This window comes from Schistocerca americana, chromosome X, assembly GCF_021461395.2.
Source record: "Schistocerca americana isolate TAMUIC-IGC-003095 chromosome X, iqSchAmer2.1, whole genome shotgun sequence".
Taxonomy (NCBI): domain Eukaryota; kingdom Metazoa; phylum Arthropoda; class Insecta; order Orthoptera; family Acrididae; genus Schistocerca; species Schistocerca americana.
This window is the reverse complement of record NC_060130.1, coordinates 695,537,419-695,564,262: the sequence shown is the minus strand read 5'-3', so window position 1 is coordinate 695,564,262 and position 26,844 is coordinate 695,537,419. Positions and strand designations below refer to the sequence as shown.

Here is a 26,844-nt window from a genome sequence, read left to right as displayed (position 1 = left end):
CTGCGTTAGACTAAAACTACTAACTGAACGAACATGGGGACTACAGCCCCCACTACCCTCCACCTGTACAAATCCCTAATCCAACCCATCCCTTGCTATGCAAATGTTGCATAGATATCTGCCCCTACCCAGTTCTATAAAACCTTCCAGATCCTAGAACTTCATGCACTTCATCTCACTTTCTACATCCGTTTACCTACCCACACAAGGATCCTTTAGCAACTCACTACATTCCCGTCTCTCCTTACTCACACTAAACACCACCAAGCAATCTACACCATCTGCAAACTGGTCTCAAATAATCCTATCCTTTCCCCTCCACTTTCCAATCCTCATATGTTACCGCACCTTTACCAACACCTCCCATCAACCCTTCACTTACCCACCCTCTACATGCTCTGCCAACGAAACTTCAATCATATCCGCCTCCCAGATCCTGAACTCTGCCCCGACATTTACCCATCCTGCCAGCTATAGGTCCACCCCACCCAATCCAACTTATCAGGGCTTCTTCTCCCTCCCCTCTCCACATTTTCCTACCCCCCTTTTCCCCTTCTGTCCTTCTATCCATACAACTCTCTTTTCCCAACAACCATTAGCGTCACCAATTCTCCCCTCTACTCCTATCCCTCTTCTGTTCCAATAGCTACTCTTACCCCACGGCTGCAATGCACCAGTCCTCTGTCCTTGTACCACCACATTCCTACCCTCTTCATTGGTCAACCTTTTCCCCTTCAAGAACTGACTCCCTATCCATGGAAGATCCCTCCTGTTTGGAGTGCCAAGCAAGTGCTTCTTTCAAATATCAATGTTCCGGCAACAGGTTTTAAATATTTCAAGTGTGCGTTGCTTGTGTTCAAATGGTTCAAATGGCCCTGAGCATTATGAGACTTAACTTTTAGAGTCAACAGTCCCCTAGAACTTAGAACTACCTAAACCTAACTAACCTAAGGACATCACACACATACATGCCCGAGGCAGTATTCGAACCTAGAACCGCTCGGCCAACCCGGCCGGCTTTCTTGTGTTTCATTTTACCTTTCATTATCACTGTTTTTAACTACCAGTGCAGTAAGTCATCTATGGTATATCTCAAAACTTCAAGTTTATTTTTCGTCTTTAAAAAGTTTTAAATTCAATGTATACATATACCCACTATCTGTTTCTTGTTTTTTGTCTAATTTACTTTGTAGATTGGTTGAAGAGCGGGTTACCTGTACCACTGACAACAATATATGGCTCCTGCGTATCGCACTGCATCTGCAGCAGCAGTTTTAGCAGCAGTTGGCACCACAGTGCACAACGAACTGTTACAAATCGGTTACTTCAAGAATAGCTCCGAGACAGACGCCCTGTAGCGTGACATCCACTGACCCCAAACCACCGCCATTTACGACTTCAGTGGGGTAAAACGAGAGCTCGTTGGAAGCAAGTTGTACGTCTGTTGTGTTTTGTGGGTCCGCAGCTCGTGGTCGTGCGGTAGCGATCTCGCTCCCCGCACCCGGGTTCCCGGGTTCGATTCCCGGCGGGGTTAGGAATTTTCTCTGCCTCGTGATGGCTGGGTGTTGTGTGATGTCCTTAGGTTAGTTAGGTTTAAGTAGTTCTGAGTTCTAGGGGACTGATGACCATAGATGTTAAGTCCCGTAGCGCTCAGAGCCATTCCATTCGCTCAGAACCAGGCCAGTCGGCTCGCAGCCGTGCTAGCGTGCGGAGCTGCTCCGCTCTCGGCGGTGTTTACTTCCGCGTCGCGGTGTTTGTGTCTATCGAGGCCAGTACTAACGTACACCATGGCGCACTCGTACCGCCGTGCAACGATCAAAGTAACGTTTCAGGACGAACATCTACGACCCAGAGCTTTCGAAGTCGAACAGTTCATACGTGAGGATCTACGTTTGAACCCCTAGGACGTAATCGGCATACATTTTTCCATAACTGGAAGTGTTGTCTACATCAAGATGTCGACGGAGGAAATTTTCAATGACATCATTCACCGTCATGCCACCGGACTGAAATTTAAACACTCTGATGGACATATGGGTGCTGTCACAGTCGCCCACGCTGGATTCGGTCACCGGACATTGCGGGTGTTCGAGCTCCCGTTCGAGGTGCCTCAGGATGTGGTCATTGCCGCTTTCCAACCATATGGCACCGCCTTGGGTCACGTCGCGGAGAAGTGGCAAACATTTACGACCTACCCCGTATTAAATGGCGTCCGGCAAATAAAAATTGAGCTGACGAAACATGTCCCATCGTACCTGCTGATTGGCGGTGTGAGGGCCATCGTCATGTACTATGGACAGCCACGAACGTGCGCAGGATGTGGCCAGGAGGGACATGTACGTTCCGAATGCTTACACCGCCGTTTAATACAGACGCTGTTACGTGAAGAGACCCAGGCTTCGACGGTCACGTCCATACTTATCACCTACACCAAAGTTGCACAGGACCCCGTCGTACCAATCTCGATTGCGCCAGCAGCATAGTCAACGCCACCCGCCGCAGCACAACGCGCCGAGGACACAAGGACGGCGTCGCCTCCCGTGCTCGCTTCAGGACCGTCCGGGTTGCAGACCGAAACCGATGTTCCTGTTGGAACCATGGACGTCGACCTCGGTGTCGTGCCGACGTCTGCCTTTACCAGACGGGTTCGGCGTCCGACGACGGGCGACCACATTCTGATTCAGAAGGCCACGTTAGAAAACAACGGTCGCCGCGCAAACACAGGAAACGACGACGAACGCCTTCCGATGACGCCCTTTCTCAGACGGCCCCGCGAGATGTCGACCTGATGTCTGACGGTGATCTCCCACATTGCGTCCAGTCACGCGATGTGGCAGCAACAGGCGCCCCTCCAGTGACTCCTACTCACCCAGCCAGGGACGTGTCCTCGCCGTTGTCAACGAATGATGACGGCGGTCCCCCTGCCACTCATGTTGCGGAATCCACAACACCCGTTCCGGAAGTACGTGACCGTCACATGTCCACGTCGTCAGCTTCCTGGGCCGATGACGTTGAAGAAGAAGTGGTACAGACTGCCAGCGTGTCTGCACAGGAGTCCACCTCGGCGACACTGGGGCTGGCGCCCCGCCAGTAATAATCACCACTGCGAGACCACCGGCGGATCTCCACCTGCCGGCTACCTCTACCGCACGTTTTGCGAATACTGAGGATGGCCGTACACAGCAATATCGTATCGCCACGATGAATCTTGCCACCATTCGTGCCCCCCATAAACTGGCCATGTTCAGAGACACTATTTACTCTGCGGATGTGGATATAGCACTCTTACAAGAGGTGTTTGTGGCTGACTTCCTAGTTCCCACCGGATACAACGCCCATGTTTCCCCCGCATCCGATACCGGTAGCGGCGTCGCCATCCTGCTACGCGACGGACTCCCTGCAGAGGACGTCATCTACCTCCCCACTGCGCGAGGTATGGCCCTCACACTGTTCGGCGTGCGTATTATTAATATCTACGCTCCGTCCGGCACTGGCCGCCGTCATGACCGACAAACTTTTTTGCCGAAAGGGTCACACCCCTCTTCACCGGTCCGCAGGACGATTTGGTACTCGGTGGGGATTTTAACTCGACACAAGAACCCGCCGACCAACTCCCGCGACATTCCCCTTGTGCATCTCTCTCAGTGGTCATCGACTGTCTACGACTTGTTGACACATGGAAGAAGCTCCACGGAATTCAACCGGGCTATACATTCTACACCTCTCACTCGTCAAGCCGCATAGATCGCATCAACGTTACCCGCTCCCTTGCTGATGGCACACGTCATCCGGAAGTCTGGCCCTTGGCCTTTTCAGACCATGATGCGTACCTCTGTGACGTCACTCTCGCCCGACAGCAAGTGTGGCATAGTCGTGGTCTGTGGAAACTCAATGTCGCTCACCTGACCTCCTCAGACTGTCGCCGTATGGTGGAAGATGCGTGGGCACGCTGCCACCATCGTCGCGAAGCCTATGACTCCACCTTATCATGGTGGCTCTCCTGTGCAAAGCCGACCCTCAGGAAGACTCTGATGAGTTATGAGAAGGAATTAAAGGCGTGGCAAACTCATACCCTGCACTTCTACTACACCATTCTACGTGACTTTGCCTTTCTCGCCAGCCCGGAAGTCGATGGTCCATCGCTCGAAGGCGCAGATCTCCTTGATCATGCGGCGTTACTTGGAAGGCACTGTAGTCCGTTCTCGAGCTTCTAATCGCATCCCTCAAGAACGTCCGTCGATGTTCCACCTCCTTCAGGAAAGACAACGACGACGACGAGCTCAGATCCAAGTCCTCACTGATGTGGAAGGGCGCCGGCACGACACCCAACAAAGCATCGGTCGTACTCTCCATGCTCATTTTGCCGGGCTATGCGCAGCAGTACCGCATTCTGTAGCACTGATCACAGAAGTCGCTCAGCTTACTACGAACACTCTTCAGGAGGATGCAGTGCATGACCTCCAAGACGACGTAACCACAGATGAAGTGGTAGATGCTATCAAGGCGGGTTCCGATAACAGATCCCCTGGACCTGACGTTATACCCATTGAATTTTATAAAAGTTTTCACTATTTGTTGGCTTCCACGTGGACGGCAATCGCACAAGAGCTGATGTCACCGATGACAGTGGTCCCGAGCGCCTTTCTAGAAGGCATTATTATCGCCGTACATAAACCGCGCGGGTTATCGAGGATCCAGGACTATCGACCAATTCCTTTGCTCAACAGCGACATGAAAATATTCACACGGCTACTGGCATCGCGACTCAAGAAGGTCGCCCGTTACGTCACATCCTGCGACCAGACTTCCCTAGGAGGCGACAACAACATCCGTACGGCCCTTTGCCGTCACAGAGACATGATAGCATTAGCGCATTATCAGCGTCTCCCTGGCGCCTTGGCTTCACTGGACTTTGGCCAGGCTTTCGACCGTGTTGACCACTTCTATTTACGGACAGTTCTTCAGCATATGGGTTTTCCTGGCGGTATTGTCACAGTGGTTATGCGCCTGTTGAGTAGTGCAACCTCTAAAATCATGTACAATGGTCGCCTTACACCGTCCCTGGTCATCGCACGATCTGTACGACAAGGCTTCCCTCTTTCCACGATTTTGTATGCTTTCGCCTTGGAACCCCTGCTCCAGGGCATGCGCCAACGTTTGGAAGGCATGGCTGTGCAAGGCCACCGTTTTTGTTGTACAGCCAACGCAGACGACATAGTACTATATATGCGCAGTGAAGATGAAGTACGAGCAGCACTGACATGGGTGGCGACTTACGGCGAAGCTTCGGGGAGCTGCCTCAACGTGTCAAAATCCAAGGTCCTGCTCATTCGTGAGGGCTTGCCGGAGAGATGCGTTGATCCCCTTAGTGTCGCCGCCACCATACGGTGTCTTGGACTTGATTTCACAGCAGACCTGCGCCGCTCAGCGACTATCAATGGTAGACGCTTGCTACAGACAATCAGAGCAAATCTCGCAGATCACCGGCTACGAGCTCTCGACGTTATCCAACGCGCGCAATACGTGAACATGTATCATGCTTCCCGTATACCACACGTGGCTCCAGTACTACCAGTCCCAAATCTCCTGGCGCGACGACTGATGATGGCTTTCGGCTCCTTTGTCAGCTCGGGGATGTTATTCAAGGTGCAGTATGAATCCCTTGCACTGCCACGAGATCGTGGCGGGGGTGGGACTCATCCACGTGCCGACTCGTGTCAAGGCACTATACGTCAGCTCCCAACTAAAACTTTGGCATCGTTGCCCGCAGAGCCTTACTAGCCTCCTGCTTCACAACTTTGCACCGGCCTCCTCGTCCGCCCCAGTACTGGTATCGACCATTCCAAACCCCTTTTATTACATCCAACGATTTTTCATGGAGTTCAGTTATATCTACCGGTCCTTACCACTTACACGTTTGTACCTCACGAAAACAGTCTCCGAATTGTTACAACAGTGCCGCCCGTCCAACCCCATCGAGCGTAAGTTTCCACAGTACGTGTGGCGACACATATGGAAGGCGATCCATGCGCGTTTTCTTGAATCAGACGTTCAATCAGCGTGGTACATCATCGTGAATGGCAAACAAGTTAACCGAGATCGTCTGCACCGCATCCATATCGCCGATTCATCCCTCTGCACCCTCTGTGGAGTGGATGACACGGATGTCCACCGGTTCCACTGTTGCACAGCGTTCGACGTCTGGACACTTGCGCGGCGAATTTTGGCGTTTCTTACTCGCCAGACACCGGCTCAGATCGACGTCCACATGCTTTTGTACCCAGATAAGACTTTCTACCCCTCCGCCAAAACTCACTCTGTGAATTGGATCTGTGGCCACACGATCCGCTATCTTCTTACTTCTGGCGACAAGTCTACGCTAGGATATTGGACTCATCTCAACGAACGACACTGCGTCCTGATACGCAACCCACGCTATAAACAATATTTTTCCAATTTCTTACGGAGCACTTTCAATGACCCACCTAGTAGCTGGAGCGTCCAAGCCCTGAGAAGCTGAATACTGTATAAACCGAACCGAACTGAATAGATCTGCTACCCAGAACCCACGCCTACACCATGAGAAGACACGTTTGGACGAGCTGGCATGCTGTAGGCGGATACACTTCAGGAGCTCCTGTAAGAACTGGTCTTTAACTACAAGTCGCACGACGACCTTAATTAAAAAAAATCACTTTTCCTTATTTATTCCTCATAATTTGCTTAAAAGAAAAAGAAATTTGATTTTGGCTTTGAGAAACATTTTTTTCTTTTTTTGTTCCAAAAGATTGCTTCTTCGACAACAAGACGAAGGAGACTCATTTTTGTTTCCTGGAAGGAGAAACAAGTATAATTGGAGTCTTTGTTTTCTTTTGAAAAAAAAAGAACCATTTGAACCATTTTTTTGTGTTTTGTGATGAAAGCGGTTCTCCCTCGGTGCCAGTGATGGCCGTGTGGTGGTTAGAAGGAGACCAGTTGAGGACCTACAACCAGCCTGTCTGCCTGCTAGGAACACTGGACGTACACTTGGGTTATGGTCTGGGGTGCGATTTAGTATGACTGTAAGAGCACTGTCGTTTTTATCCCACGCAACCTGACTGCATATTCGTACGTCAATCAGTGATCCGAGATATTGTGCTCCATTCATGAACAGCATTCCATGGGGTGTTTTCTAACGGGATAACGCTCGCTCACATAACACCATTGTGACCAAACATGCTCCACAGAGTGCCGACATGTCTCCTTGGCCTGCTCGATCACCAGGTCTGTCCCCAAAGGAGAACATACGGGAGGTCATTGGACGACAATTCCAGCGTCATCCACAAACAGCATTAACCCTCCCTGTAGTGACTGACCAAGTGTAACAAGCATGGAACTCCATCCCATATACTGACATCCGGCACCTGTACAACACAATGCATGCACGTTTGCAAGCTTTCAATCTCATTCTGGTGGTTACACCGGTTGTTAATGTACCATCGTTTCACATTTGCAATGGCTTATCTCACTCTTATATTAACGTGTGATCTTGCGGTACTGATCTCTTAAATATGCTGTCTAGACAAATGCATTCCTAAAACTTTAGTTCTCTTCATTCATTATTCTTTGGTATTGCGATTTTTTTCCGTCAATATGTATTAGAACTGTATGTTGCCCAATATTTTGGCTTATACGTTCCTTATTTCATGGAATATCTGTTTATTCCTTTGATCTCCAATATAACAGTAAGTCTCATAGCAGCTGGAACAAAAATTACTGAATTTACTGTTCAAATACTTTACATTGGAGGTGGCCTTTATACGCCCACAGGATCCGTGGAACTGTTCCATGAGACATAGGAGGAAAACTGTTCCTTGCGTTGGTGCGTCACTAGGATTAGAGGTGTTTCCATTCAAAGGCTCCACTAATTTATGTAGAGTTTATGATCTTCATTTCCGTAGCACTACTTCTCATGAATTACTTGGAAAAGCTGTACCAGCAAGGGACTGTAAATTGTCAGGTTATGTAAATTTCACAGACAAATTGAAATACCTCATTCAGTGTAATAGAAATATGTTCAATTTGGTTAGATCCCTACCAGGTCGAAACAAACTCAAAGAAATAATAGGGATATTGTTTATCTGACGATTGTTTACTTGTATCTGTCTAGGTTGCTCTCATCGCACAACGTTCGCAGACATTTTTGCAGCAGTTTGCAGTGCATGTTGAGTCAGTACATGCTTTAGGCCACCACTTCTATACTCTGATGTGTTACGATACATAAGAAGAGCTTTCCTCACATTCACATAGAGTTTCCTTTAGCTCTATCGCGTTTCTTTCTATTGTAACCCAGTCAACGAAGACCAAAAGAGGTCCAGTCGGTGAAAAAATCCTGCTGTCACAGGCTTTTGTGCAGTGGTAAGATTGAGTGTCATGGGCAGCGTATTAAAACTGCTGACCCGTGGGATGTGAACGTTGGGGTGGGGTGTGTTTAAATTTCAATTTTTATTTCTTGAACATCTTGAAAACCGCGGCTTAGCGAAAGTGTTTCTCAGCACAAAATTAAACTGCATTAAATTTCCTATAAGAAATATCGCAACGTATTCATAAGGTATAAAAGGGCGCTAGGTAGGCGGAGCAGTCATTTGTATTCAAGTGATTCATGTGAAAGGGTTTCCGACCTGATTATGGTCGCAAGACGGGAATTAACAGACTTTGAACGCGCAATGGTAATTTGAGCTAAACGCAAGGGACATTCCTTTTCGGGAATCGTTACGGAATTGAATATTCCGACATTCACACTGTCAAGAGTGTGCCGAGAATATCAAATTTCAGGCATTACCTCTCACCACGGACAATACAGTGGCCAACGGCCTTCGCTTAAAGACGGAAAGGACCTGCGTTAGCATAGAGTTGTCAGTGCTAACAAACATGCAGCACTGCGTAAAATAGCCACATAAATCAAGTGAGACGTACGACATACGAATTCGTTAGGGCAATGCGGCCAAATTTTGCGTGAATGGGCTATGGCAGCAGTCGACCGATGTAAGTGCCTTTGATAACAGCATGACATCGCCTGCAGCGCCGCTCCTGGGCTCGTCATCGTATCGCCTGGATCCTAGACGACTGGAAAACCGCGGCCTGCTGCGATGAGCCCCTATTTCAGATAGTAAGAGCTGATGGCAGGGTTCGAGTGTGGTGCAGACCTCACGAAGCCGTGGACCCAAAATGTCAACAAGGCACTGTGCAAGGTCGTGGTGGCTCCATGATGGTGTGGGTAGTATTTTACATGGAATGGACTGGGTCCTCTGGATTTCGATTAGTTGGAGACCATTTGCAGCCATTCATGGACGTCACGGTTCCAAACAACGACGGAATTTTTGTGGATGACAATACGCCATGTGAGCGGGCGTCAACTGTTCACGATTGGTGTGGAGAACATGCTGGAGAAATCGAGCGAATGGTGCTACCCAGGTATCCCGATATGACTCCCATCGAAAATTTACGACACGTAATGGAGAAGTGAGTTCGTGTCCAAAACCCTGCACCAGCAACACTTTCGCAATTACGGACGGCAATTGAGGCAGTATGGCTCAGTATTTCTGCAGGGGATTTCCAACGACTTGTAGAGCCCGTGTAACGTCGCGTTGTTGCCCTACGCCGGGCAAAAGGAATTCCGACATGAAAATAGGCGGTAGCCCATGACTTTAGTCACCTCAGTGTATTTCCTGAGCTCGTATTTAAATAGTGGAGTTATTTTCAGTTTATTAAATGAGTGCTAAGTTGCTGTTGCTAAGTCAACTATTACGTAAAAATATTGAACAGCTAAAGCTGTCAGCTGTCTATCACACTGAAGAGCCTGTCCCAAGTACGACACGCTTTCAATAACGTATTAGAAAATCTCAATTTCATTGTCTCCACTGTCATTGGTTGGAATGCGTTTCAGTTCATGAGATGTATTAAATGTATCACCGCAGCCTCAGCTCTCCCAACATCTGAAGAGGCCCAAAGGCTTGTATGGTCTCCCTCTGCAACACAAGAAGGTCACCAAGGTATTATGAAACTTCAGATATCCCATCGTAAGTCAGGCAACGGAATACAGCAGATTACTGTTCTAGATTTGAACATGATCAGTCTCATTGCATCAGTTATAGTTACAACTACCTTGAAAGATACAGTGTGTATGTGCGGTAAGTGGCTCCAGTGAGTGCAGCCTACTCTACAGGTGCCAGTTATATCTGAATGTAGGGGATGTATGTACTCTTCCAGTAACGTAATTTATGTTCAGTGAAGGGAAGTATCTTCCTGATCAATCACTAATTCACCATCAAGTTACTTCAAAACAATTACGTGGCTACACAATATGCTGACAACGATAGTCAGCAGCACACTTACCTATCCAGTTCCTGTCTGACCAACACACCAAAGGTCACTGACAACATAAAACAAATTACACGCTTCTCGCCCATTGCTTATAGAAACATATTTTACACAAAATCTCACTTATCGACATCGAATTAGTACTCATTTAATTAACTGAAAGTAACTCACATATAAAAACACGAGATCAGAGAAGTTATTTTTTTTTCATAACGTGTAAGAGAATTACGCAGGAAATGCTGCGAACGTTTAGTCTGTTTATGAACTGAAGATCGAACAGCGCTCGTGATGAAAGAAGTTGCTTTATCCGTAAAAACGATACAGCTACAATTTTCTCTCTAGTAGTGTAGAACAGTATGCAGAAATGTACGATGATTCTGTCCATAGTTATTTCTTGCGTTGGTAATATCAGTAACGCATCTGTCTTCCACGTAATGTTAATGCACTTCTTGCGGAAAATAAACTTCCCACGTCATGCCTGCAAACTTCGTCGCCTGTGGTTAACAAGACGCGCTCCATGAGGGTCAGTATAACGTTGTGAAACATCATGTAGCTCCATTTTTTGACGTTGTGGGGTGGCAGTGTGGAAAATCATCTGCTTGCTCTTCAGTTTGCATAACTATGAAGGAGGGAAATGCATGACCACAACCCGGCGTCATACCTTCCCTCCCACTTCTACTATCCAGTCACACCTCCTACGCCCTGTTACACCCCCAGAACACAATTTATCCCTTAACTCGGCTGTGCTGCGGCTATAAGTGGTACACACATTTAATATGTCTGCTTAACCCACTTCATTTAACAGTGAACGTTAGTTTTGTACCATTAACTAACTACTTTTAATAAAATGCGATTTTTCCGTCGCTTTGCAACACGGAAACTATAAGTCCTAGAGAAAAAAAATGAATAGGAGTTTTTATAGGCAGTTTATTGCAGTTAAAGTTGGTCTTGGGAAATTCTTCCGGTAGGAGCCGCGGTTTTCGGGACATTCAAGAAATGCTTTAAGAGGTGACCTTCAACCCCACCTTCCCCACCCGAACGCTCACACCCCACCGGTCAGGATTTTCAGAATCTTGTTCATCACATGCCCTCCTAACAATGTGCAAAAATTTGCGACTACGCAATTTTTTTACTTAACTTTCCTTCGTTGACTGGACTATGTCATATTTGGCGGTAGTTTAATTATATTCTAATACTTTCACGGGTAATTTGAAATAAATATAAACTGGTATTTCACATATCTAAGTGTATGTCCGTTGATAACCACATAACAGTCATATGCACCTAAAATACATTTGCTTTGACCAATCATTGACTCATAAGGTCAATGTAGAACATGCGCTGGTGCGACGCCGACGAGGGTGAGCTATTTAAGTGTACTCAGCGGCGACTACAATATCTCCAGAAAATAAAAACTTGTCCACCCACTATTACTGGCTAGATGAGAATCTCAGTTCTGTAAACAGAAATTACTAATTTAATGTGCCAGCAGCATAAGTAATTTTTGATAACGACGTTCTGGTGGAAACAAGTCCAGATCTCTGTAGGTAATGACGCTGAGCTAATGCGCAGCGACATGTAGATCATACTAGCAGTACTGCTGAAACTTCCTTAAATAGCTATGAATATTGTGTCAAAGAGAACTGATTCGTGAAATTATGAGAAAGGAATGTTGCAGTCACTCATAATTTCGTAACACGAACGATTTATTTGCCCGAAACTAGTGTTGGATCGGAGAGAAGATTTTGATGCCAACATAGATTTTTTTCAAGCAAATTCCTTAGTTTGTGTCTTATGGTAGTAGCAAACAATATCATACGAGGTTTGACTGAAAAGCATTGGCATGCGGTAGTTACTGGCTTGTTCCCTAGCCTCTTCTCCACAGCTCCAGTTGGCGGGAAGCCTTAGCATTGAAGGGTTGTGTTGTTACAGTGTAAAGTATGGAACCTTGCGCAGGCGGCCAGTCATTGCGATTTAAGCAAAGTGCAGTCATTGAATTCTTGACAGCAGAATGTGCCACCCCACAGGAGAGTCATCAGAGAATGAAAGCAGTTTATGGTGATTGTGTTGATGTGAGTACTGTGCGTCATTGGGCAAGTAGCCACGAACAGACCAGACCTCATCGATGGTGTCAGTGTTGAGACAGGGATTAGTGATCATGATGATGTCATTACGACTATGGTTACGAAAGTTAAAAAGTCGGTCAAGAAGGCTAGGAGAGTATTCTTACTAGAAAGAGCAGATAAGCACTTGCTAGCATCCCACTTAGTAAATGAGTCGACTTCATTTACTTCCGGTACGATGGACGTGGAAGAATTATGGGCAAATTTTAAACACATTGTAAATATCGCATTGGACAAGTATGTGCCGAAAAAGTGGGTTATGGACGGAAAAGACCCACCGTGATTTAACAGCGCAATGCGGAGAATGCTCAGGAAGCAAAGGCAGTTGCACTCGCGGTACAAGAAAGATCGGGAGAATGAGGGCAGGCAAAAGTTAGTCGAGATTCGTGCTGCTGTAAAAACAGCGATGCGCGAAGCATTCAACCACTACCACCGTCATACCTTAGCAAAAGATATTGCTGTAAACCCAAGGAAATTCTGGTCTTACGTAAAATCGGTAAGCGGGTCGAAGGCTTCCATCCAGTTACTCACTGATCAGTCTGGCCTGGCAACGGAAGACAGCAAAACGAAAGCTGAAGTTTTAAATTTAACGTTTGAGAAATCTTTCACGCAGGAGGATCGTACAAACATACAGCCGTTTGAGTCTCGTACAGATTCCCGTATGGAGGACACGGTGATAGACGTCCCTGGGGTTGTGAAGCAGCTGAATGGGTTGAAAATAAATAAATCGCCAGGTCCTGATGGGATTCCAATCAGTTTTACAGAGAGTACTCTACTGCATTGGCTCCTTACTTAGCTTGCATTTATCGCGAGTCTCTTGCCCAACGTAAAGTCCCGAGCGACTGGAAAAAAGCGCAGGTGACGCCTGTATATAAGAAGGGTAGAAGGACGGATCCTCAAAATTACAGACTGATATCCTTAACATCGGTTTGTTGCAAGATTCTAGAACATATTCTCAGTTCGAATATAATGAATTTCCTTGAGACAGAGAAGTTGCTGTCCATGCATCAGCACGGCTTTAGAAAGCATCGCTCCTGCGGAACGCAACTCGCCCTTTTTTCACATGATATTTTGCGAACCGTGGATGAAGGGTACCAAACGGATGCCATATGCCTTGACTTCCGGAAAGCATTTGACTCGGTGTCCCACTGCAGACTCCTAACTAAGGTACGAGCATATGGTAGTGGTTCCCAAGTATGTGAGTGGCTCGAATGGTGATGGTGAGTGTTCATCGGAGGTGAGGGCATCATCTGGAGTGCCCCAGGGAAGTATGGTACGTCCGCTGTTGTTTTCTATCTACATAAATGATCTTTTGGATAGAGTGGACAGCAGTGTGCGGCTGTTTGCCGATGATGCTGTGGTGTACGGGAAGGTGTCGTCGTTGAGTGACTGTAGGATACAAGATGACTTGGACAGGATTTGTGATCGGTGTAAAGAATGGTAGCTAACTCTAAATATAGATAAATGTAACTTAATGCAGATGAATAGGAGAAAGAATCCTGTAATGTTTGAATACTCCAGTAGTAGTGTAGCGCTTGACACAGTCACGTTGATTAAATACTTGGGCGTAACATTGCAGAGCGATATGAAGTGGGACAAGCATGTAATAGCAGTTGTGGGGAAGGCGGATAGTCGTCTTCGGTTCATTGGTAGAATTTTCGGAAGATGTGGTTCATCTGTAAAGGAGACCGCTTGTAAAACACTAATACGACCTATTCTTGAGTACTGCTCGAGCGTTTGGAATCCCTATCAGGTCGGATTGAAGGAGGACATAGAAGCAATTCAGAGGCGAGTTGATAGATTTGTTACTGGTAGGTTTGATCATTACGCGAGTGTTACGGAAATGCTTCAGGAACTCGAATGGGAGTCTCTAGAGGAAAGAAGGCGTTCTTTTCGTGAATCGCTACTGAGGAAATTTAGAGAACCAGCATTTGAGGCTGACTGCAGTGCAGTTTTACTGCCGCCAACTTACATTTCGCGGGAAGACCACAAAGATATGATAAGAGAGATTAGGGCTCGTACAGAGGCATATAGGCAGTCATTTTTCCCTCGTTCTGTTTGGGAGTGGAACAGGGAGAGAAGATGCTAGTTGTGGTACGAGATACCCTCTGCCACGCACCGTATGGTGGATTACGGAGTATGTATGTAGATGTAGATGTACATGTAAGTAAGTTTAAAGATGTTGAGGCAGGAACATCTGACCTGTGTGACAAACAAAGTGTTGAGCATCTTCTGACCGCAACCACCGAGTTTCACAAGCAAAATGTTGACAGATTGATTCAGGACGATCGTCGTATCACTCAGAGAGAAACTGCAAGCACAATCAACATTTCACAAGAACGTGTGGGTCACATTATTGCTTTGCTTAGCTATTGGAAGATCTGTGCACTATGGGTACCCCGGATGCTGACTCCTGAAATGAAAGCTCGCAGACTTGAAATTTGCGAGGGACTCTTCTCTCGGTACGAGAATGAAGGTGACGGCTTCCTCCATTCAATTATGACAGGAGACGAAACATGGGTACACCACTACGACCCGGATTTGAAACGTCAGTCTATGAAATATCGACACAAAGACTCGACCCAGAAAAAGAAATTCAAGACGCAGCCCTCAGCTGGAAAAATCATGGCCACAGTGTTCTGGGACGCAGATGGTGTTATCGATGTTGATTTCCTTGATCGTGGAACAACAATAAATTCAGAGCGTTACATCACAGCGTTGCGAACTCTGTAACGACGGGTACCAAGGGTCCGAAAGGAATAGGGAAATGTTATCCTGCAGCGTGACAATGCCAAACCACACACTTCACGTGCCACCAAAGCAGAACTTTAGAGACTGAATCTCACCACCGTACGGCATCCTCCATACAGTCCAGATTGAGTACCGTCTGACTTCCATCTGTTCACGATAATGAAAGACTATCTGCGGCGACATCATTATGCTTCTGATGAAGACGTTAAGAGAACTGTGAGACTGTTGTTGCGGAAACAGAGTGTCGACTTCTTCGGTGACGCCGGCCGCGGTGGTCTAGCGGTTCTAGGCGCTCAGTCCGGAACCGCTGGACTGCTACGGTCGCAGGTTCGAATCCTGCCTCGGGCATGGATGTTTGTGATGTCCTTAGGTTAGTTAGGTTTAAGTAGTTCTAAGTACTAGGGGACTGATGACCACAGATGTTAAGTCCCATAGTGCTCAGAGCCATTTGAACCATCTTCGGTGACGCCTTCAGAAAATTTGTTCATCATTGGCAGAAATGTATCCAATTAGCTGGTGACTATGTGAAAAAGTGAACATTGGTAATTAAAGATCACATTCTACGGATAATTTCTGCTTTTGATTAATTAAAATACTCCCATGCAATCTCAATTCACGAAGGTGGAGGCATTACTTTTCATTCAACCCTCGTATTATAGTACACATAGATATATATTAAAAGTAATACAGTTACTAAATGTAATACAATAAATTATCTTCAATATCGTAGAGGGCCACGAGATACCGACCAATTAGGAAATCGACCTTAGCACGTGCTCTGGATATCTGGCACTTGCTTCCTCCACATTGCAAATTTACGATAGCGGTGTCCGATTTAGAAAAGCGTCCACGCCGAGCAACCGTACCAGCTACATGTGACTCAGTAACACATCTCTAGCATATCAACGCCTCTGTGGTACTTGTGGTTCTGGGGCTCGGTCCGCTGCATTCACTCTATTGTATCACCTCACTTGTACGATGCTCATAGCTAATACCATTTCAATACTACACTTTATTCTGGTTTTTACACTTTTCCTACAAATTAAAGATAGAGATGAAGACCATTTCGCAGGATTGTCTTTCAAATTAAAGCTCGACTGAGAGTATCTTTTTAATCAGATGTCTTATTCTACACACATCAAAAAAAGTTTTGCATCACGTCTGTTCCGAGAGCCTCGGAACCTGTACAGAAAATGGGAATAGAGATGAACATAAACATCATTTCCGCCCTTTTTATTGCTCATGAAAACCACCATACAGCGAGACCTTCAGAGGTGGTGGTCCAGATTGCTGTACACACCGGTACCTCAAACACCCAGTAGCACGTGCTCTTGCATTGATGCATGTCTGTATTCGTCGTGCATACTATACACAAGCTCATCAAGGCAATGTTGGTCCAGATTGTCCCACTCCTCAACGGCGATTCGGCGTAGACCCTTCAGAGTGGTTGGTGGGTCACGCCGTCCATTAACAGCCGTTTTCAATTATCCCAGGCATGTTCGATAGGGTTCATGTCTGGAGTACATGCTGGACACTCTAGTCGAGCCATGTCGTTATCCTGAAGGAAGTCATTCACTAGATGTGCACGATGGGGGCGCGAATATTCATCCATGAAGACGAAAGCCTCGCCAGTATGCTGCCGATACGGTTGCACTATCGGTGGGAAGACGGCATTCACGTATCGTACAGCCGTTACGGTGCCTTCCATGACCACCAGCGGCGTACGTCGGCCCCACAGAGTGCCACTCCTAAACAGCAGGGAACCTCCACCTTACTGAACTCGCTGAACAGTGTGTCTAAGGCGTTCAGCCTGACCGAGTTACCTCCGAACACGTCACCGACGATTGTCTGATTGAAGGCATATGCGACACTCATCGGTGAGGAGAACGTGATTCCAATCCTCAGTGGTCCATACGGCATGTTGTTAGGCCCATCTGTACCGCGCTGCATGGTGCCGTGGTTGCAAAGATGGATGTCGCAATGGATGTCGGGAGTGAAGTTGCGTATCGTGCAGTCTATTGCGCACAGTTTGAGTCGTAACACGACGTCCTGTGGCTGCACGAAAAGCATTATTCAACACGGTGGCGTTGTTGTCAGGGTTCCTCCGAACCATAATCCGTAGGCAGCGGTCATCCACTGCAGTAGTACCCCTTGGGCGGCCTGACCAAGGTATGTCATCGACAGTTCCTGTCTCTCTGTATCTCTCCATGTCCGAACAACATCACTTTGGTTCACTCTCCAGTCCGGAACCGCGCTGCTGGTACAGTCGCAGGTTCGAATCCTGCCTCGGGCATGGATGTGTGTGCTGTTCTTAGGTTAAAATGGTCAAATGGCTCTGAGCACTATGGGACTTAACTTCTGAGGTCATCAGTCCCCTAGAACTTAGAACTACTTAAACCTAACTAACCTAAGGACATCACACACATCCATGTCCGAGCCAGGATTCGAACCTTCGACCGTAGCGGTTGCCCGGTTCCAGACTGTAGCGCCGAGAATCGCTCGGCTACTCCGTCCGGCGTTCTTAGGTTAGTTAGGTTTCTAAGTCTAGGGGACTGATGACCCCAGATGTTATGTCCCATAGTGTTTAGAGCCATTTGAGCCATTTGGTTCATTCCGAGACGGCTGGAAATCTCCTTGTTGAGAGCCCTTCCTGGCACTAAGTAACAATCCGACCGCGGTCTAACCGCGGTATTGACCGTCTAGGTATGGTTGAACTATAGACACACGAGCTGTGTACCTCCTTCCTGGTGGAATGATTGGAACTGATCGGCTGTCGAACCCTCTCCGTCTGATAGGCGCTGCTTTTGCATGGTTGTTTACATCCTTGGGCGGGTTTAGTGACATTTCTGAACAGTCAAAATAACTGTGTCTGTGATACAATATCCAAATAGAATGTCTCTAATAGTTCTGGAAACCGGGGTGATGAAAAACTTTTTTATATATGTGTATATTACTGTTTTCATACAACTCGCAACTGACAGTAGTTAGTGTTGAAGAAAATGTCGGCTCGACATGCTACTGGCGTGTAGTGTAATTTTTTTTTTTTTTTAAAGATACCGAGCTAGTTAGGCATAAATCATGTCTGTGACATACAAAATTGGACCGCCGCGTTGTACCGAGTTCACTGAAACTTGTTCAGCATTTCTGGTTATTATGGTTATATAGGACTGCTAGCGCTGACCAGGCGCATACTGAAAGGTCTCAGGTTCGCCACACACGTACCCATCTAACAAGGGAAGCGTACGACCGGTTTTGCTCATCTTTCCCCGTGAGAAAATTTTCTGAAGGCTATGTTAGACCCTAAACTATCACTAATGGAACCATTTCAAAAAATGGTTCAAATGGCTCTGAGCACTAAGCGACTTGACTTCTGAGGTCATAAGTCGCCTAGAACTTAGAACTAATTAAACCTAACTAACTTAAGGACATCACACACATCCATGCCCGAGGCAGGATTCGAACCAGCGACCGTAGCGGTCACGCGGTTCGAGACTGAAGCGCCTTTAACCGCACGGCCACACCGGCCGGCGGAGCCATTTCATCTCCAAAGTTGTGTCACGTCAGTTAATTTATCTTTTTACTAATTTTAAATCACTGTGTTCATCACTATTATGACTGAAATAATACACGGAGAAGTGCTTTTGCTACTCGGTGGTAGAATTTTTGGAAACGTGTTTGTATGCTGTCGGTATAACAGATAATGATTGCGTCATTATTTCACCTTTCTACGTTTTTAAGTTTAGGAATGACATCACGTAACACCGTAAGCTTCTGTTGTAAATATTCTTTAATAAGCGATCCGTTTCCGTCGAACACCATTCTCCAAACTGCATCCGCTGTCCCGTTATGTTTTTATTTATTTACACTATACCACGTATGTATGTTTACTCCTTGTACACGCAATGCAAAATGTTTTGAATGTTTACCGTCTTACCTCCTTTCCTAGGGACGCCAGATGAAAGTTGATGTCAAGCCCTGAATCAAAATTGCGCAACGGATAACTGGGGAGGGGAGCTTGAGAGCGCTACCTAGAGAGTGTGACCTTTCTGTACGATACTAGGCAAGAGGCCGGGGGGCTCACACGCTGATGTGTGGGTCCCTGCATTCTATATCTTTTATTTTAAATGAATTCCTTTAACTTGACTTTTTTGTGATTTTCAAGGTATGTTAAAAATTGATGACAATTGGTTACGTATTTATTTTAAATATTATCACTCGATTTTACAGCGATTGCAACAATTGTTCCAGTTTACAGATATTACAATTTTACAAGTTATAGCTCGGGTATATTATATAGGAATCTGCACGCACTTTTCTACGGGCAAGACGGAATTGCGTTGGCCGAATGTATACCACCAAAGCCTTCCAATTACTTTACGTAGGACATCCACTACGTGAGGAGGATAACAGGCAAACTGGGGACCAGATACATTAACACAGGGGGTCAAATTTCCTAAATTAACGAGATCATTCATTCCCTTACACAATCCGAAGCTGGAAATAAAAGAATTAGTACAAATATTCAAGTACCTCTCTTCCATGCGTGAACATTGAGACAGACGCACTGAGGGCACGTCTGCTCACTTACCCGTCTCCTGTAACACCCCCTAGAATATGGCGGGCACCCGGACGTCTTCCTGGGCCCCCGTGGAGGGGGTGGTCGAACCACTTGGCCGTTACCAACCTCTCCACCCCAAATCTTGTGACACTGGAAAGTCTTTAACTTTTACCTGCCTGTGCTGTCTCTCTGGTCCCCTAGCCAGGAGTAAGGTTGGTACTACTAAAGTACAGAACTACTTCCCAACAAAGATTTGGCCACGCTTTACGGAAAGGTGTGAGGAGGATTAGGAAAGTTCATGTGCAGATTCACATCCACGTACAAGAAATGCATAATACACGACACATATAAATACATATTATGAAGCCTGTCACATTTCTTTCCACCCGTCCACATGGGTTCTGTTGCACCCGCGGCCGGCCGCGTCGTGTAGTAAAATTAGCTGCGGAGCCGCCTCTGTTTCTATTTCCCGGGGCGAGCGAGCAGCGAAACCTGCTGCTTATAGAGCGGAAACTACTGTACCGTTTCAGTTTAAATATCGCACATCTCATATTAGCGTACGTAACTTTCTGGCTGCTAATTTTTGTTTACTGATCTAGTTCCAGTCGACTTTTTAACATTCTATTCCGTTTCTGACGTCGTAGTATTCCAAAGTAATGACTGCTGTCAAGCCAAGCTATAGGAATTGCTTGTATTTTTGCTACTGTTTTGGAACATACTTTCTCCTCTCAAACATTAGCGATCTGTGGCGCCTTGCCACGGTTCGCGCGGCTCGCCCCGTCGGAGGTTCAAGTCCTCCTTCTGGCAGGGGTGTCTGTTGTCCTTAGCGTAAGTTAGTTTAAGTTAGATTAAGTAGTGTGTAAACTAAGGGACCGATGACGTCAGCAGTTTGATCCCATAGGCTCTTAACACAAATTTCCAAATTTTTCCGTGGACAATGGTCCTTGGTTTCTTTCTTTCTCGATTTCCTAAGAGTTCCTAACTTACTAGATAATGAGAGTTCTGAAGCCTATCTACACGAGCTTTATTCTAATCTGCGTACACGAAGACGTAATAGCGTGATACGTGTTGTTTCTGGTGGTGAAGCTGCTGTTCGTGGGAGACTCGACGAACCGCGGGATGCTGCACTACGTGCTGGAGCGGCTCAACGCCAGCCTACTAGACGGCGACAAGACGCACGAGATGCGCGTCTACCACGCAGGCGCCACCACGCTGGCCTTCGCCTACTACCCGCAGTTCTGGCTCGCGCCACCTCAGCGACCAGTCTTCGACAGGACGCTGTACAGCCTCATCAACAGGTGCGCTCTCCACCAGTGTACGCCTCCTACTAACGTCACAAACAGTTACTTAAATTTTTTCAGCACGTTCACAAAATGTTTTAGTGGTCTCATACCTGGCCAAAACGATAGACTATATAGGGTGTTACAAAAAGGTACGGCCAAACTTTCAGGAAACATTCCTCACACACAAATAAAGAAAAGACGTTATGTGGACATGTGTCCGGAAACGCTTAATTTCCATGTTAGAGCTCATTTTAGTTTCGTCAGTATGTACTCCAACGTGGTCAAATTGTAAATTTTCACAATCAACATGTGTGGGCTGACGAGAATCCGCACGCAATTGTGCAATCACGTCAACAACACAGATTTTCTGTGAACGTTTGGGCAGGCATTGTTGGTGACGTCTTGATTGGGCCCCATGTTCTTCCACCTACGCTCAATGGAGCACGTTATCATGATTTCATACGGGATACTCTACCTGTGCTGCTAGAAGATGTGCCTTTTACAAGTACGACACAACATGTGGTTCGTGCACGATGGAGCTCCTGCACATTTCAGTCGAAGTGTTCGTACGCTCCTCAACAACAGATTCGATGACCAATGGATTGGTAGAGGTGGACCAATTCCATGGCCTCCGTGCTCTCCTGACCTCAACCCTCTTGACTTTAATTTATGGGGACATTTGAAAGCTCTTGTCTACGCAACCCCGGTACCAAATGAGCTCTAACATGGAGAGTAAGCGTTTCCGGACACATGTCCACATAACATATTTTCTTTTCTTTCTTTGTGTGTGAGGAATGCTTCCTGAAAGTTTGCCCCTACCTTTTTGTAACACCCTGTATAAATTAGAGCTAGGAACGTACATAACACCTGGTGTAGTATCCCAGTCTCACTTAACAACAAAAACAGAGAGTCCTAATTTTTTTATTTCAATTCCAAACATTCTATGTATGAAACACTTAAAAATGAAAAAAAAATCAAAAGAGCTATTTCTAAGTATGGCGAAATATTAAAACATGTATAATGTCCTGACAAATAATTCCAGCAAGTAAGTATAATGCTACTAGCCATTAATATTTAATTCATTTACGTAATAGAATCAAATACACTGTCCAGTCGCATTACTGTGATCACCTGTCAAAAACGTGAATGATCATCTTTTGCAGCGCGGACAGCTGAGAGATGTGCAGGGAGAGGTATCGACAGGGATGTGGACCCATGCCGACTCCAGTCCCGTGCTCAGCTGCGCTAGGTTTCTCGGATGAGAATCTACGGTGCGAACAATCAAATCGAGGTGGCCCCACAGACTCTACATCGGATTTAAAACCTGGCTGTTTAGTGGTAAAGAGAGTCTCTTAGAAACACGGACGTACACTCCGAGCTGTGTTATATGTTGCATTGTCGTGGTGGTAGATGCTATCGTGCCGAGGAAAAACAGAGTGAATGTGTGGCTGGACACGGTCCGCAAGAACAGATGCAATCTTCTGTTGATCCATTGTGTCTTCCAGAATGATGAGGTAATTCAGGGTATACCACGAAGACATTCCCCAGAACACAACACTTCCTCTTCCGCCCTAGATCCTACCGACGATTGTTGCGATGATTTAAGACATTCCACACCGATGGAGCATAAAACGTGATTCACCTGAAAGGCCACCTGTCACCTTCTACTCTTCGATCGAAAGCTTTTGTATGTGAGATAAATCGCTCCGTTTCCTCATTACGACAACGACTGCACTGGTTTTGGCGTCCCCGTACGTGTTTCATACACTGCCCACTGCTAGTGCTGCCACCTACCGTCTGTGAGTGGTTATTGCACGTTGACGTAGATCATAGACGGTGGTCCCATTAATCTGACTGTACCGGGTGGAAGAGAAGAATGAACCACTAGGATTGTGAATAAGAGACTATACAGGGTGGTCGGAAATTCCCGTCACATACTTCTGGGACTTGTAGAGGGGAGTGAGTTCGTATTTTGAATAGGAACCCGCGTCCGGAAACGTCATCCAGCGAGACTACGGAGCGTCAAAGTTACAGGCGCGGGCGTCTGTAAATTTACGTATACACCGGATGATTCCGTGATAATGTTACAGACTTTCTAGGATGATGGAGAACGATAAATGTATTAATTTGAAGTAAGGACCCCTGTACCGGAAACGAACGAGTCGAAAATTATAAACGAAAACTGTTCTGATATCTCTGACGGTTGAATACATGTACCGGTTCTTGTGTTGCGAAGAGTGTAGGCTTAGTAACTTTCAGTGGTGGTAGTGTAGAGAAAAACGACAAAAAATGTCCAATAAATGTGGGCTCTAAATTGCATACCTGAGGAGCTATGACCACTCTTTTATCTTCGCTAATGTGAAACACATCTCCTCTACTGAGCAAGTGTTCATAGCTGTTAAAGTACGCACTTTAGATCCCACGTTTATTGGACATTTTTTCTCATTTTTGCCCATACTATCACCACTGAAAGTTACCAGCCCTACACTCTTCGCAAAACGAGAACCGGTACATCTAATCAACTGTCAGAGGTATCAGAACTGTTTTCGTTTATAAATATCGACTCGTTCGTTTCCGATACAGGGATCCTTACTTCAAATTAGTACATTTATCGTTCTCCATCATCCTAGAAAGTTTGTAACATCACCCCGCGTATACGTACATTTACAGACCCCGTTCCTATAACTTTGACGCTCTGTAGTCTCGTTGCATGACGTTTCCGGACATGGCTTCCTATTCAAAATACGATTTACTCACTTCCCTCTAAAAGTCCTAGAGGTCTGTAACGGGGATTTACGACCACCCTGTATAATTTTCCAGAACATTAGGAATTGCCTCTTTTTTAATATTATAATCATATTATGCCAAGCACCGATCGAAAATTCAATTAATTTTATAAACTATGTTTCATTTTTGAATTTAAATACATAGAAGGCGCGAATATAATAGTAGGTGCGATTCAGGCTTTAATGTATCGAGAAACTGTATTAATCTGCATATGTATTATTGTAATAGTAATCAACCTGAATTTTTAGGCTGCTGTACAAAATCAGCGAACAGCTGACTGTTTAATCCATCTTTTTTAAGATCGATTTTGCTTAAAATTACACTGATCGCCTACTGTACAGAAAAAAATCATGTTCGAAGTTATTTGTTGAGGTAGACATATCAATTACACTTCAAACATTGTTTCGTTAGTCAGCATATGTTTTTGATGTAGCAAATTTTACAAATTAATACTCATTTATACTGTATTAAGTTACTAATATAGGCCGACGAAAGGAATTTTGTGCCAGCATTGACAGTGGCGATTCGTGGAACTGTTCCAGCCAGCTGCATGACTATTGCAAGAAAAGGAGGAGATAAGAGCTTTATGACCAGTACAGCTGCTTCCAGTGAACATACAGAGAAGTGAGCGCGCAGTGGTCTGAATGGTGCTTGACGCGTGAAACAAAGATAATGTCTTCGAGGTCGAAATAGCTGGTAACTTAACGCTTTCCGTCTCGGCAGTTGAATGAGACGACAAATTTCCTAAAAGTATCACTTCTTTGCTGCAGTTCTTAGTTTCTTGACACTTGACAATAAATTATTCTCTTTACTGCCACCGTCACGCTTTCGGCTCTTAGTAAATGAAACTTCACAATTCCATCTAGACAGAGAAGACTCTTTCTAACCGTACTTGGCGTTCCACTTTCAGCGTGCCCTTTCAAGTAGAACACCACATTATACACTGAAGAAGTCCAAAGAAACTGGTATAGGCATGCGTATTCATATATAGAGATATGTAAACAGGCAGAATACGGCGCTGCGGTCGACAATGTCTTGATAAGACAACAAGTGTCTGGAACAGTTGTTAAATCGGTTACTGCTGTTACAATGGTAGGTTATCAATGCTTAAGTTAGTTTGAACGTGGTGTTATAGTCGGCGTACGAGCGATGGGACACAGAATCTCCGAGGTAGCGATGAGGTGGGGTTCTCCCGTACAACAATTTCACGAGTGTACCGTGAACATCAGGAATCCTGTAAAACATCAAGTCTCCGACATCACTGTGGTCGGAAGAAGATCCTGCAAGAGCGGGACCAACGACGACTAAAAAAATCGTTCAAAGTGACAGAAGTGCAACCCTTCCGCAAACAGATGCACATTTCAATGCTGGATCAACAACAAGTGTCAGCGTCCGAACCGTTCAACGAAACATTATCCATATGAGTTTCCGGAGCCGAAAGCCCACTCGTGTACTCTTGATGCCTGCACGACACAACGCTTTACGCCTCGCCTGGGCTCATCAACACCGACATTCGACTGTTGAAGACTGGAAGAATGTTGCCTGCTCGGACGAGTCCCATTTCAAATTGTATCGAGCGGATGGACGTGTAAGGGTATGGAGACAGCCTCATGACTCTATGGACCCTGCATGCCATCAGGGAACTGTTCAGTCTGGTGGAGACTTTGTAATGGTGTGGGTCGTGTGCAGTTGGAGTGATATGGGACTCCTGATACGTCTAGATACGACTCTAAGGGAGTCACGTTCGTAAGCATCCTGTCTGATCGCGGATTTTTAGACACCTCTGCAAGATTCGTGGTGTCAGTTCCCTCCAGCACTACTTCAGATATTAGTCGAGTCCATGCCAAGCAGTGGTGCGTCACTTCTGCGTGCTCGCTGGGGCCCTACACGATATTAGGCAGGTGTACCAGTTTCTTTGGTTCTGTAGTGTATTAAAACTATTTCAATGAAAACAGTCTTGATCGCATGAAGCTATTTACACTGAGGTGATGAAAGTGATGCGGTAGCGTATATGATGGCGGTAGTGTCGAAAATAGTACAAATGACTCTGAGCACTATGGGACTTAACTTAGAACTACTTAAACCTAACTAACCTAAGGATATGTCACACATCCATGCCCGAGGCAGGATTCGAACCTGCGACCATAGCGTTCGCGCGGTTCCAGACTGTAGCGCCTAGAACCGCTCGGCCACTCCGGCCGGCCGGTAGTGTCGCTTACACAAGGGATAATAGGGCAGTGCATTGGCCCAGCTGTCATTTGAACTCATATGATACATGTGAAAAGTTTTCCGACGTGGTAGTCGTCCCACGATGAGAAATAACAGACTTTGAACGTGAAATGGTAGTTGGAGCTACACGCATGTGACAAATCATTTTGGAAATCGTTGCGGGTTGTTTGGGGGAGGAGACCAGACACCGAAGTCATCGGTCTCATCGGATTAGGGATGGAAGGGGAAGGAAGTTGGCCGTGAATTGTCAAAGGAACCATCCCGGCATTTGCCTGGAGCAATTTAGGGAAATGACGGAAAACCTAAATCAGGATAGCCGGATGCGGGATTCAACCGTCGTCCTCCCGAATGCGAGTCCATTGCACTAGCCACTGCTCCACCTCGCTACGTAAAATCGTTAGGGAATTGAATATTTCGAAATCTATAGTTTATAGTTTGCCGGGAATACCAAATTTCAGGCATTACCTCTCATCACGGACAACGCGGCGGCCAAGGTTTTCAATTGACGACAGAGAGTAGTGGCGTTTGTGTAGAGTTGTCAGTGCTAACAGAAAAGCAACACTGCGTGAAATAACCGCACAAATCAAAGTTGGAAAAAACTAACATATTCGTTAGGACATTTCTTTGAAATTTAGCGTTAATGGCCTAAAGCAGCAGTCGACCGACACGAGTGCCTTTGCCAACACCACGACGTCGTCTGTAGGGCCTCTACTGGGCTCTTGACTATATCGGTTGGGTGCTAGACGATTGGAAA

The 26,844-nt window shown here is 46.1% G+C and overlaps 1 protein-coding gene across 1 annotated transcript in view; it reads left to right on the top strand.

The window, feature by feature from the left end:
* The window catches only part of LOC124556256 (cadherin-like and PC-esterase domain-containing protein 1), a 119,174-nt gene that overhangs the window by 44,779 nt on the left and 47,551 nt on the right, over nucleotides 1–26,844 (top strand). The window contains exon 2 of the mRNA XM_047130243.1: nucleotides 20,878–21,089. Within this exon, the coding sequence (XP_046986199.1) occupies nucleotides 20,878–21,089 (212 nt within the window). The remainder of the gene's footprint in view (nucleotides 1–20,877; nucleotides 21,090–26,844) is intronic.